Here is a 14,681-nt window from a genome sequence, read left to right on the forward strand (position 1 = left end):
GATGTTTCGATATTACGATATGATTGATATTTCTCGCTTGTAGTGCTTTGGAGAAAATTTATATTTTAGTAAACCAAATATATATTTAAACAACCCAAATAATAAAGTTGAATTCTTTCATAATTTGTATATCTCAAAAATGAGTAACTGATAAAATTAATGAAACTATTTGAGCATATTTCTACAATATGAGACAAAATTGAAAGCAAGATTTGAAACTTTAATAAGAAATTATGAAATATTCTCGTTAAATAAGTCTAATAAGCAATAAACATTATATCACATTAGTAAATTTTAGTAGACTAAAACATCGTGAATTTCTCTATTTCTTAAATTTTATATATTTGGCTGTTCACAATCGATTAACCAGGTTAATGTGGCGCTTCAAAGGTTTGGCCAAGTAAACTGAACTGAACTCTAAGCCTCAGACTTGGGAGTTGTTGTCTGTTTGTACATATAGCCTGGCAGCTGTGCTGCAGCTAAGGCATGTGCCATCGGATTTTATATTTAAGCAGCGTACAAATTAGGCAGCTTAAAGCAGCAACATCGCCCCTTAAGCACACAACATGTAAGGGCTACTTGATGTTGCATTAGTTTGGGGCTAACTCTGCCGACCCCCTCCCACTTTTTCACCCATGCTTAAACTAGGCTGTTGAACTAACAAGAACGAGTTGGGGAGACGCCCACTATAGCAGGACCACCAGCAGCTGCTAATGTGCCTTTGTCTTTGGTCATGCTTTTAAGTGTGTGTGTGTGTGTGTGTACTTACATATATGTGTATGTATATGTGTTTATGTGCGCGCCTATGTGTATGCAATACTTTGCTGTTGTAATTGCTGCTATTACAGCTGCCTGTTTGTTTGTTTGCTTGGATTGTTGCTGTTGCCTTTAAGCTAAAGACTTAATGCGCTTTGAGAGATGAAGAGAGAATGAGAAAAACAGACAGAGCGAAAGAGAGGGAGAGAGAAATTATGGACAAAAAGCGAAAATAAAAGTTAAATCAGTACAAGTACTACAAGCTCTTGATGAGGTTGAAAGCATTTCTGCGAAAGTGGAAAATATTTCCATAAAAAATAAAATAACAGACTCCCAGCTACATATATGTGCATACACATACATACATACCTGTATGTATATCAGACTGTGTAACATAAAAGTCTTTTGTCAGTTGCTTACATCTTTGGGCCTTGGTGACTTTGCAATTTGCTTGCTTTTCGCTTTTCAAGGAGGTTTTTCAAATTATGCACTCCACACACACACACACATGCACACGCACACACACACGCGCTCATCCTTGCTGTTACCTTTTCCGTTTAGGTGTTGTGCTGTTGTGTTTCTATTGTGACTGTGAACTTTCATATGCAGCAAACTCTGAAGTGCAAACAATGTCAACATGGTATTTTCCTGCACACAATTTGCTAGTTTAGTGCAAGGCCATATTAAAAATTGAAAATCCTCCCAACAACATGTTTTGTAGTGAGAAGAGTTTTCACATCATTTTCAAGTGTTGTACAATGCAATAAATGTGTTGGTAGATTCTGCGTTCTGACGCTCGTTTATAGAGGCGAGACCCATCTGAAAAAACTAGAAATTCTATGATAATACTGAGATCAAAAGAGGAAAGATGCACAAATATAATAACAACCTTTATGAAAACGAAACTTCCGTTTTCATTTTCAGTTTACTTCCACATCTATTCGTTTTTTAGTTTTAATGTTGTCTACGCAAATAAAGTCGAAGTTATTATTGGAGTTTTCAACTCTAATGATTATAAAATACTCGTTGGCGTAAAATTTGCATGCGTTTTTTGAACATGTTGACTGTTTTTTCACATAATACATAAATATTTAATAATTAATATTCTGTGTAGTTACAAGAATATTAATTTTGTTTTGGTAAGAGCTCGTAATAAATCACCGAGTGTACACCCTTTATTTATTCAAAAGTTTTGCCTTCAATTTAATGCGCCCCTCGCGCTACACGCCCATCACAAATGTACTCCAATTACTGGGCACGTGCGTGAGGTCGGCAGCCCCATCAATTTACATGTAAATCGGCTCATGCTGGAAAAAAATAAAAAAATATATAAGAAATAAAATAAATATAAGAATGCAAAAGAAAACGCAGCAATCAATTGATTCATTTTCATTCCACGAAATTGTGAACTTGAAGGCAAATTTTCATCTGATTGGATGTTTTCCGTAGCGTTTACTGATAATAAAATATAAAACCGACATCAAAAATTTAAATCGTTCGGCAGCAAAAAAACGAAATCGAAAATAAAACGCAATTGAAATATTAAAGGCAAACCACGCCAGACAGAAGGAGTTTAAAGCTCAAGAATTCGGACTGAAAAATCGCATAAGTACGAAAAGTTTTAAGTTTGTGTTCATTTTCTAATTATTTGCAAATATCAAGTAATTTATTTTTAATTTACTGTTATATTTTGAGCATTTTTAGGGTCCCTTTTAGCTGCCATTTTTTTATTTATAAAGAAACTTGGCGTTGATAAAGTGATTGCAGCGGTACGTGATTTATTGCACTTTTCTTGGATTTTATTTGACATCCCTTCGTGTGGTTTTCATCGCTACTAGGGCGCTTACTTCGCTGCGGCTGCGGTCAATCCGCCCCTTTACCGCATTCTAACCAACGTTTCGTTAGCGTTAAAAGTTTCCGAGTCGTGGGGCGGCTGAATCTGTCCATTGTTTATGCTTGGATTCTGTCCGCTGACCTGACGTAAGTCTTATAAGGTACTGAAAATGTGCAATAAAACGAACAAAAATCTTTTGTGCAAAACTTTGAGCTTTACTTTGGTGAAATTGTTTGTTTAGACTTAAGCGAAATTCGCATGAATATCTTCAAAAGATGTGTACATTTAAATTGTGTTTCAGATTAAACTCAGCTATTTTGTGGCAATTGCTTTTGCTCTCTTATTTTATTATAATTTTCTACTGTTATATCTGTTAATCATGCCCAAATTGCTTATAAATTTGTTAATAGTAGCCAATAATTTATAATTAATACGATATACTTAACAAATATATATTTGTAGCTTTTTTCGCAGTACCAAGAGTATTTTAAGCTGAAAGCGTATTTAACGTACAACGACAGAAAAGCTTCTACTTTCTTTTACTCACAGAACACACAAAATTGTAATCATATTAGAAATACATCAAAAATTGAAAAACCACAAAAACAGTTTTAAATTGCCAAAAAGCAGGCAATATAAACGAATAGCAAAGCCAGTGCCCACATCATCCATCAACTTCAGACTGTGCCCAAGCAAAAACGAATCTCAATGCAAGCCCGACGCCAGGATTTTCTGGGGGGAAAGTCTTATCTAAAACGTGGCGTACTGGAAAAGTGCAGCAACAAAACAGGCAGCGCTCAAAGTGAAATCAGCTTAACGAAATTGCACACACACACAAATACACACAAATGCACACAAACCGACTTAAGCCTATCAATCAAAATGAGCATATAACCACCCAAAATGCTGACCAACAGCTTAAAATATTCAACTTGAGCGCATTTAAGCCCATTTTGTGCGAGCTACTGCAACCAAATTGAATCATCATTGACTATGTAAGGGGAAGCATGAAGGGGGATGACCAGAAGTTGTTGGTGCTGAGTATATGACACATGCAGTTAAAAATGAATAAACGCGGACATCGAACGAATTTTCCACTCTCGATGTGGTTACATTAAACGCTCGTTTGGCCTGACACAAAACGACGTGGATCGATTGGACAAGACATATCAAGAATTTTGGGTTAATGGAATTTAAGTGAGAGCAAAAAATAGAAAAAAATCGACCAGAAAGAAAAGTTAAGTTTGATATGCCGAATTCTAAACACGCTTGGGAAATATACGTTGTAATATTCATATTTTGGATTTCATATAAAACATTCTGGACTGTTTATTCCTGAATGTATTTGAAATTAAATTCGTATCTTATTATCAAATGAGAATGTGGTCCGATTTTGGTTTTGAGCAGTTAAGCTGAAAACTTTGGTCAAAATACTTAAATTGATAAATTGCTGTTTTTCGCAATAACTCAATTTGAGTTATAAGTATAGATTTTTACTAAAGTAGCAATATAGTCTAGCCAAGTGTTAATATATATAATATATAACTACCAATATAGGGTCTGGGTTATGCTAAAATATATTGAAAATCCAGCACGTGGCCCCTGTTCGACAAGATTATATAGTGTGTTGTTTGATGTGCTTGGCGATGCGCTCCCGAGCGCATTTCCCACGCAAGCCCATTAGAACGCACAGAGAATGGTTTTTTTGTAGTCGGCAGCGGCAGCTGATTGAACATTTTTCAATCAACTGTTCAGCAGCCGGCGCCCAAAGCAACTAATTTGTGTCCGGAAAGAGAAGAAGAGAGAAGCGTCCACTTGTTTTGCCAATACAAGGCGAGATCTCTGCCAAAACGAGTTTCTTCATAATACTTTTTCTGTGTTATCGATGAGCACTAACCAGAGACAAATGAAAGCGAGAGAAAGAGAAAGAGAGGGTAAGAATTGAGAGAAATGATAAAAAAAAAAAAGAAAAGTTGTTTTCCATAAAAGTCGGGCAATTGTCGGGCCTTGGCTATTTGCAGTTGTTTTTCATTTGCTTGGCTCCGATGTTGGTCAAACGCTTTGCCATATTCAATTTTTTCTTTCTTCATTTCCCCCTCGCAGCAGTTAATAGCGAAAGTCGTTTTCAGCTCGTTTCTTATGTGGGCCAAATGTGCAGCTGCTTGCCGCAAGCTAGCCGAAAAAATAAAAAATGGGCCAGCACACCGAAGGAAGCAGGCAACAGGCTGCAAGAGCAAGTTTTAGCTAGCAGCTGAGATAAGATACATATACTTTTTGGGCAAGCTCCAAAGTTCTTTTGATAAATGGTTTCACTTGTGGCACTGACTCGCATGTTTCGAGTTTCCTAGTTCAGGTTGAGTTTCAACTATCATAACTTATATTATATGCGATGCCGACACAGCTTATTGACGATTGTAAAAACATTTAAAATTTCTTAAATTTAGTAAATAACATGTTGTTACAGTAATGTACCTTATATGCAACCTCTCACTAAAGGCCGTAATTAATGCATTTTTTACTATTGATTTTAAGAAAGTAAACTAAACGGTTGGGCAATCCTTGTTAGATGAGTTGTCAAAGTGATTCCAGGCTCAATCTCCAGTCTAGCGTAAGGTTCTTAAAGGGTGGAAAATTAAATTATCGGAATTCTCGGAACTTCTTATACGTTTTTGGAATAAGCATCTTGTCTCGGATATATATATAATAATTCATTGCCGAAATCGTCTCTTCTGTTCTTCCCTGATTCCCATAATTTCCACAGACTTTTGAATAGTGTATTTTTATATTTTTAAAAATTATGTTTTACTTTATGGCAATATTGCTTCTTTTTTTTGAGAATTAAATACAGGTCGAAATTTTCTTCTGAAATACACAGCATTTTTATCAGATGTTGTTGATGAACTTACTGATTGCTGACATTGGTAATGAATAAAGGTGTTAATTGGTTTTTAATAATCAATAATTTGAATAATTAGGTTCTGTTCAACTGTTAACTTGACTCCGGCAGACGAATATTAAATTTTTGCTTAATCGGGGAATATAATTATACCCGATTCAACTTCTTTTACCGGTTGCAGTAGGGTATTGCAAACAAAAAATTATAGTTCTATAGTTTGCTCAAGCAATGTGTTTAATTACCTCTCTTAAGACCGTTGGCTGTTTGCTTTAACGTTTTTTTCTCTAAGGAAATTATCCTCCATTTTGCTGGCATTCATTTTGGTGGCGCCCGCATTTTAAGTAATTAAAATTCCCTACTCATAGCAAATGCATATTCACCATTCTTTCTTTTCTCAGCGTATATAAAACCCAGACAGACCAAACACTTGTATCCGCATCTATGTATATGTGTTCTGTATCTATAGTTGTCTTTTGTATCTGTGTTGACCGCAGCTATTCTGACGTTATATTCATTTTCCTATCGATTTTTGCGGTTATTTGAACGCAATTAACCTTCTACTTTGGTTTGAATATTCCCAAACTTTTTGGCCTGATGAGCTGATTGTTGTAGTTGTTGTTGTAATTGTCGTTTTTGTTGTTGTTGTTGTTGTTGTTGTTGTTGCTGTTGTTGTGTATGCTGTGATAGCCTTCGTTGAGTTTTACTATTGAATTTTATCTGCTCCTCTGGTATTTTACTCAGTTTCCCCAGCTGTCGGCTTGTGTCAATTTTTCATTTGTATTTACTTTGCTAATCCTTGCCGATAATTTGATGTGGTTCTTGGATCTGCGGCCCAGTTAAGGCACCACTATTAGACTGTCAGCAAATATTTGCGGCATTCGGATTAGGTTCTATACTTAGTTCGTTTCGGCTGCCATTTTCAGTGAATTTGTGGCTTTTGTGGTTGATCCCAACAGATACAAATGTTAAATAAACAACAATGCAAGAATTAAATAGAAATAGTTTTAATATTTTTTGTTGGCAGTTTATTTCCCTAGGCAATCATCAAAGGCTTTAAAGTGAAAAGAAAACATCTTACAAATGTAGTTGTCCATAATTATGCAAAAATGATAATGAAATTTATAGACAAAAGGGAAATATTTGCAATGCCATATGAAAATAAAAAAGTTTTTAACAAGCTTAAATTCGTAGTGAAGCATCAATATTCCAAAATCAAAATTTATTTGTAAAATAATTTATTTCATTTAAATATTTCTTCATTAAATAATTCCTTAAAATTACACACGTTTGCTATGTTCTCAACCTCCCCACATTTTCTGTTGTGTTCGAAGCTCTGTTTCGATTGACATCGTAGCTGTCTATAAGAATGGCATAACAATCATCAGCATTCAACAATAAATCTTGGCGTAAACCCAATTCCAATTGCACTGAATCCCAGCTCAAATCGGCTAGCCGCAATTTCAAATTAATTGAAGGCCGGAAATTGAAACACAACGTCAACGCTGGATGCTGCTTGCTGCAACAGACCCCTCCGCATTCCCCTCCGGCCCTGGCCGCATTTTAAAAACACACGACAAACGCAACGGGCACACTGGAAATTGCAACAACATTGAACGGAACACCCACAGCAGAAGCAGCAGCAGCAGCAGCAGCAAAAATCGTTCGAAATGCCTCACGTTTGCTGCATTTCATTGCTATTTGAGCTTCTGTTTTGTGCGCTTCGTTTGCTGATTCGCTTAATACTTTTAACGTTTCATAGCATTTAATGGCTGTAAAAGTGGGCCAACGGCCCTCAAGCCACCCCTCTTGCCGGTGCTGGCCCCGGCTCTGGCTCTGGCTCTGGCTGTGGCTGTGCTTCTAGCCTTGGCTCTTGTTTTGCTGCTTGGGTGTGTGAGTGTGGCGCCTGTGTGTATGCAATGCATTTTCTTGTAATGCATTTTACTTTTGCAGTTACTCTCAATGTCGCCCAGCAGCTCTCGTACACTTATGTGGGCGTGGCCTGTCGAACTTGAAGTGCAAGTGTAAAAGTGCCAAAGTGGAGCTTGTCCCTGACACAAACATATTTATTTTGGCAGATGGACTGGAAACCAAACCAGAAATGGCAGAGCCCAAGCCAACGACGCGCACACACACACACACACACACACACAAGGAAAGACATATATCTGCTTTGCCAGCAGCTTGTGCAACATTTTTAATGCATTTACAAACACACATGTACACACACACCTATCAACACACATACACAGTCAACACATACACTCATAAATGCATTACTTGTGCGCAGTTTGGTTCTGCCTGTTGGTTGTTACTCGTTCGCTGGCTTAAGTGTGGGCGTGCCAGATTGCCTAATGGAGTGTTATGTGCCAGCTACCTATATACTTATATATATACACATATATATAAATGAGAGTCTGCTAGGTTGAAAGCATATAAAATACTGATTGGTAGACTAACACCTTAGATGCTTGTGAAGCAATCAGGAATTGTGTACCCATAAAAAACACAATATGGCATGTGAAGAGGCTATGTTAACAAATGTGACTACGGCTTAAAGTAGTAAAACCTCTAGAGAGGCTTTTAAAAATGATTTCCTTATTCTAAACCAAATTAAAGTAAATAAATTTGACCTTAATATATATATGTATATATATTTATTTTTATGAGAGCATTTTGAAATTAAATAAATATTGTTTTTATGGAATATCTAATAAAAAAAGAATATACAATTATCTAATTTTACAAGGTTTATAAACAAAAATAAAGAATTACATTTCAATACCTTTAACTAATTATATATTCTTATTTTCGCTCTGTGCTATTTACAGGTCGTGAACGACTCAATGAATACATATCCCACTATGAAACACTCAACTATGATCATGAGCACATTAGAGCTAGTCACAATAGAGCGCGTCGATCGGTGACCAAAGATCATTTTGTACATTTAAAGTTTGCAGCACATGGAAGAGACTTCCATCTTAGATTAAAACGTGATTTAAATACATTTAGTGATAAGTTAGACGTGAGTATTATCAACATATATGAATTATTTTAAAATAATAATCGAATTTAATTTGTTATCCCAGTTTTATGATAGCAACGGCCCCATTGATGTCTCAACGGATCATATCTATGAGGGCGAAGTGATAGGGGATCGTAATAGTTATGTATTTGGTTCCATACACAATGGGGTATTCGAGGGTAAAATTATAACGGAACGTGATGCCTATTATGTTGAACATGCCAAACATTATTTTCCCACAAATCGCACGACGGCGACGGCGACGACGACGACGACCACCGCAACTGCATTGTCCTTGACGACAACGGCGTCCACCAGCACACTAGACAACAAAAAAACTGCCATTGTTAATAAGACAGAAAAGTTCATAAATAAAAATGCTGAAACCACATCTACAAGTGCATTCCCAATGTACCCACGCAGCAGTTCCGAGCAGCCAGAATCAACGACAATGTTTTCACCGACTACCGCAACAAATGAGTCTGTGGATGGGGATAAAAATGCTGCCGGTGCACAGGACGAACTTGATTTCCACTCCATTATCTATAAGGAGTCACACGTTGAGGATGCCTACGAGAATGTGCGCGAAGGTAAGTCACAAGCGAAAGTCCAAACAATTTTCTTAAAGTGAAAAATTTGCACGTTTATTATAAGGTACAGAAACGACAGCACAAGAAAAATATGAAAAGCGTTGTCATATGATTTATATGCCGTGTCAAGTAAAGACTTCATTGGTATTTTTTCTTTTTTTTTTTATGCCCGAGTCAACCTTGAAAGTGTTTGATAACATTTCACTTCAGTTTTGACAGTTGAGTTGAGTCTGTACCAAGTGCTTGCACATAATTTTCGGGTCTACATCGTCCCAGAAAGTGGCCTCAACTTGTCAAATTGTCAAATGGGGAAGCTGTATAAATATGCTTCACATTTGGTTAACCAACTGTAGTTTGGCAACAGTGTTCAAAAGCATCAAAATATCTTAAGGCTTACTAATAACGTAAGTGGGGTTTAGTCCAATGAGCTTTTTATGATTAAAAAAAAGAAAAAAACAACAACTTCCAACGTGTTCCATGCACATTGAAGTTTGGCAATTTTTCTTAAATTTCGGCGGCATATTAAAAAGTTGCCAAAATAAACGATGATTAGTTTTGAGTTTTAAATGTTGAGATTGTATTGTATAGATATAGTGAGAGCCAAATGTATGTGTGCCCATGTTTAAATCTGTAAGAAGTTACTGACTTAACGAATATATTCTAAAATACCTGGCAATTCGAATACTGAACAACCGCTCAATATTAACAACTGAAACGTGGCAACAGCACACAAGTTCTTAAATGACATTCATACATTTTTTTTTTAGTTTTTATAATTAGTTTTCCTTATTTTTGTTTTCTGGGTGTTAAAATTCTTTGAATTTCAGCTAATTTTCTGTTTATTTGCTTAGCAACTTTTGTCAGCGTGAGTTTTATATTTAGTAACTTATTTTCACTATATATATTACATTTATTGGCTAAATAGCGTATGAAAACCATATTTATATTTTATATTTAAAATTTGGCAACGTTGTTGTTAATATATCCCCTGGAAACGTCAGCTGCAGCGGCATGTAACAAAGCAGTCATGTATGCAAATAAAAAAAAAAACCTTTGCCACTTGAATGGTCAATTCTTTTATGCAACTTTGCAACAAATTGAGGCACAGTTGATACACACAAATACACAAGCAGTGGCAACATTGCGACAACAATGACACTGGCAATGAAAGTTGCTGCAACATGTGACCATTGTGCATGCAACATCGTTGTTGGCATTGTACAAACAACAACAGCTTCCACTTACAGTGTAAACGTTCACGACAAAGGCGTGGCCCGCCTTCAACAAAAAAAGAACGTTGTTGCTGCCACGACAGAGCTGCAACGTGGCAAATAGAAAATAAAAAACAAATCTAATGCATAGCTAAACAACTACAATAAGAGGCAGTGGGGTAGATGTGCGAGGGACTGCCCCTAATGCTCGCGAGAATTTGTTGCAAAAATTGCATGCAATTTGACAGACAGCAACAACAACAATAGACACAACTATTGTCGCGGGCGCATTTAGTAGACTTATGTATGTGAATGTGCGTGTGTGTTTGTGTGTGTGTGTGTGTGTGTTTGTAATTTTGTGGGCGTGCCGTGTGCGTGTGTGTGCATTTGGGTGTAATCATTTTAATGAGCTTACACAAAAGCCACTTACATTTTAGCCGCTCTCAAATTGTTGTTAGTTGGGCGACATCTGTTGCCGTTTGTTGCATTTGATTGATGCACTTTACACTGATTCTAACTGATTGTTTAACTTAGTTTTCTGTGTACGAGTGTGCGTGTGTGAGCGTAGGAGAAATTGTGTTACATTTAATTAGTCCCGTTTTGGTTGCGCGCGCCTATTTGGCATATTTTGTGTGTGTTTAGACAACAACTTGAAATAATATGTCAAAATGTATTAAATTCCCAGCATAAATCATCCTAATTAAAAGTCTTGTTGTGACTGTCGTGTGAATTGAAATATCGAATTAATAATAGAGCTCTGCGGGTTGAATTTATAAAGCGTTTCCACTTAATTGACTACAACTGAAGTGTGGCAACAGTGTCAAATAAAGTGGGGCAACGCTAACACAATTATTTTGGAAATATTTGATAATTTTATATTCTCTCAGTTGTCATAGAGGACTAGTACTCTTCTCAAGTGTTTCATAAAAATATATTAATTTCCGGCAATGTTTTCAGCTAATTAACAATTAATGAAGTACGGCAACAGCGCCAATTTTGATCTACTTTACAACATATAAATAAAATGGATGAATGAAGAGTATCAGAACAAATTAGTATGACATGTATATATTAGAATTCAATGAATTTAATTCAATTAAAATTGTTTTGTTGTAATTAAGTGCGCTGTTGCCAATTCACATTGTGATTAAGGGCACAACAGTAAACTAGTTGAAATATTTGCAATTATGTAACACCGCTGTTGAACTTCCAATTAATGTTGAATTTTTCCACAAGTCAAATAAAAATATATCAATAAATAATTTCGCTTAATAAACTTGCATTGTCTACACTCTGAAAGTTTTTACTACTTTTAAGGGGTTTCACTTTAAAGGTTTCTAATTTATTATGAAAAACTTGTGACCAAGGGTGAAACAAGGCAAAAAGTGGACGAAAGTATACCAAAGTGCGTTAAAAGTTCATGGATCTTAGCCCAAAGAGCAGCACATAAAGTTCGATTAGTGCAAAGTGCGCTGTTGCCATGCTTCACTTGTTGACACACAGCAACCGAAAGCGCAACTTTTTACCCCGCCAGTAACTTACCCAGTTTTTAGTGCCTTTTATGGCTTAATTGCTGCCCAGCCATTCCGCCAGCGTCTTAAACTGTCCAACTTTATTAGCTTCTCTCGGCAAGCACGCACGCAACAAAGTATGAGAAAAAAAAACAAGTGGGAGTTACGAGTGAGTGCTCGAGTCTGAATTACCCAGTAAACAGTAGGTAAACAAATTCATATACAAACACAAATGGAACAATCTCTGCTCTAAAGTAAAATATGAATAAAATTTCAACGGTTTCAGAAAAATAACATTTACGTGAAATGTGTAAACCTCAAGATATGCTCAGAATTCGTTTTTTGATATCGATATTTGTCGATTTTAAAGAGACCCAGAGCAACTTGATCTGTGAATGTGTTTATGCTATGCTAAATAAAGCTCAAGTTTGTTTATTTTCTGACATCGGTATCCACATCAAGTGTAGGAAACTGAATCGAATATAATTACGTCAGCATGTTACGTACATTGATAATTTGCTTATACCCTGTATAAGCATTTCGAATGGGTACAGGGTATGAAAAGAAAACTATGTCGAGGTGTTTACGCTTGCAAGCTTATCAAATATGTAGTGCAGTCCTTTGGCACCCTTTCGACCCGTCCGTCCGACCATCCATTCTCCCCCATTTAATACCATTTAGCAGCATATTAAGCTTTGTGCTAGAAATGAGCAGTTGTTCCAAAGAAGCGAGAGAGAGTGAAATGGGGCTGGCGCCACTTGCCGCCCACTTTGATTACATTGTTGGGTTGTGTGCGGCGCGTCGTGTTGAATGCGTGTGTTGAAATCAACCAAGCGAGTACACGCATGTTGCCACAGAGCCCCTCCCAATTCAAGTGTGCAGGACTTGGGCTTGACACACTGCCAGTCAGTTGGCAAGTAGCGAAGCGTACACAAGACGCTTCCCCCCGCCCACACACCACGGGTTAATTTACACACACACACGCGCGCTCGCACACTCACTTCACACACTGACTCCATTATGGGACTGCAGTCTGCACTTGCCACTTGAATGCTGCATGGAAATCACAATTTATACACATTGTTGTAATATAATTTTTGCACAGCCGAACAGAATGCAACTCAAGTGGCAGTTCTTTCCTCTGCTTATGCCTCTCTCTCTCTCTCTCGCTTATTATTTTGCCACATTGTTGGTCGCGTTGCAGGCGCCCCAAGACTGGCCCCTGTGTGCTCGCTCCCTAGTTTTATTACTCGAGTGCATTGGCCGTGGCAGCTTTATGCAGTTGCCTGCAACTGCCATTAATGCAATGCGGCTCATTTTATTTATGACACTTTGTTTTATTGCACTTCTTTTCCACGTTATGGTTATTTATACATAGATGGGCGCTTGGCACGCCCCAAAAACTATTGGCGTATAAATGTCAACAACCGATTAGCAACACCAGTTTTGCAACGCCAGTTGGTTAACTGAAATTAAAATTTAATTCGAATTTTATATTATATATTTTGTAGCGTTAAAATTGACTATGTTAGCAAGAGCTAAAGTTAATCCTAATGCTAAGTACATTTTGACATAATAATTTCATCTGCTAAAATCCGCTGAAAATATTAAATATAACATTTTCTAGATAAGCTGAGCCTCTGCCCTGCTTTTCAAAGTTTTTAACAATGCAAAAACCTATAATATTATTAAATAAAAAATATAAAAAATTAGAATACAATAATAACATGATATATTACAATATGAGAAGCAAGGTTGCCGTATGAAAAGTTTTAGGATATATCTTGACTTAACTTGGAAATGACTTTCTTTACATCACTCAAACATATAGCTCCAGTTTACAAATTGCCTAAATCAAACATTTGAGTGGATATTTCGATCGCGAAATTGAAAAACATCATTCTAATGCAAGTTAGAATAATCCACAACATATTTTCGTCAAAATTGTATTTACATCATATAATACTAAAAAGTACCATATTTAAAGTTCTTACTTTAAATTACTTCTTACTTTTAGTCAAACTGTTCTAGTTTCTAGTTTTGCAATTTGTTTAAATTGTTTTTAATTATTTGTGGCATACAAATTGCAATTTGAGCGTGCCAACACCTCGTTTGAGGCTTAAATACTATTCGAGTAAATTTGATATCTGCAGCACTGTATATAAAAATGCGCTTAACAGAGTTCTACACTTGCTGCCATTTGCAGCACGTTAATCTAAAAGTGTTTTTTTCTAAATCGCTTGACAAGTTCCAGCTCTCAACTTTTAGTCCGCATTGTGGCTATATTCCCGGCCAGCCTCACCCTTCCTCCATTATACGCGCAGTAAACGTCTCGTGGCTAAGTTACACTTTTAGCCTTGCTCCGCATCAGTTGGCAACTGCTGCAAACTGCTGACCACATGGCCAGCGGCTTCACTCTGGCACCAGGGAGGGGTACATCCGAGCGGGGTGACTGTTGCCTGGTCGAGTGCGCGGGTTGAATGACCAGCGTTAACTTAATAGAAGTTGACACATGTCGCCACGCATGCAAAATGTATTCATCCAACCGCAGCACATTGCGGCGTTGACCGCTGCACACCCACACACACACTAGCATGTCCACAAGCACGACATATTCCATGTACACATATATATAGGGTTATTGTGCTGCCCAACGCACTTGATTTCAATTATGTGCGTGCTTCATGTCTGCCAATTAACGTGGCCATTGGCTGGCAGCCTGATTTCAATTCGTTTTAATAACACACACCCACGCATATGTGTGTATGTGCTGTTTGCGCAAAAAAAAAAAAAAGAAAAGTAGAAATAAACAACATACACTGTATTTCCGGCCGCTTGTCAATTTGGGCTCTTTTTTT

At 36.9% G+C, this 14,681-nt stretch overlaps 1 protein-coding gene across 5 annotated transcripts in view; it reads left to right on the plus strand.

Annotated features, from left to right (window-relative positions):
- Nucleotides 1-14,681, plus strand: part of kuz (zinc-dependent metalloprotease kuz) — a 140,441-nt gene that overhangs the window by 94,419 nt on the left and 31,341 nt on the right. For all 5 annotated transcript variants that reach the window (XR_011416643.1, XR_011416642.1, XR_011416644.1 and 2 more), the window contains exons 4-5: nucleotides 8,315-8,511; nucleotides 8,576-9,101. Coding sequence is in view for 2 of the 5 variants with exons in the window: in XM_070209070.1 (XP_070065171.1) it covers nucleotides 8,315-8,511; nucleotides 8,576-9,101 (723 nt within the window). In the remaining 3 variants the exon portion in view is untranslated. The remainder of the gene's footprint in view (nucleotides 1-8,314; nucleotides 8,512-8,575; nucleotides 9,102-14,681) is intronic.

This window comes from Drosophila virilis, chromosome 4 (assembly GCF_030788295.1).
Source record: "Drosophila virilis strain 15010-1051.87 chromosome 4, Dvir_AGI_RSII-ME, whole genome shotgun sequence".
NCBI lineage: Eukaryota > Metazoa > Arthropoda > Insecta > Diptera > Drosophilidae > Drosophila > Drosophila virilis.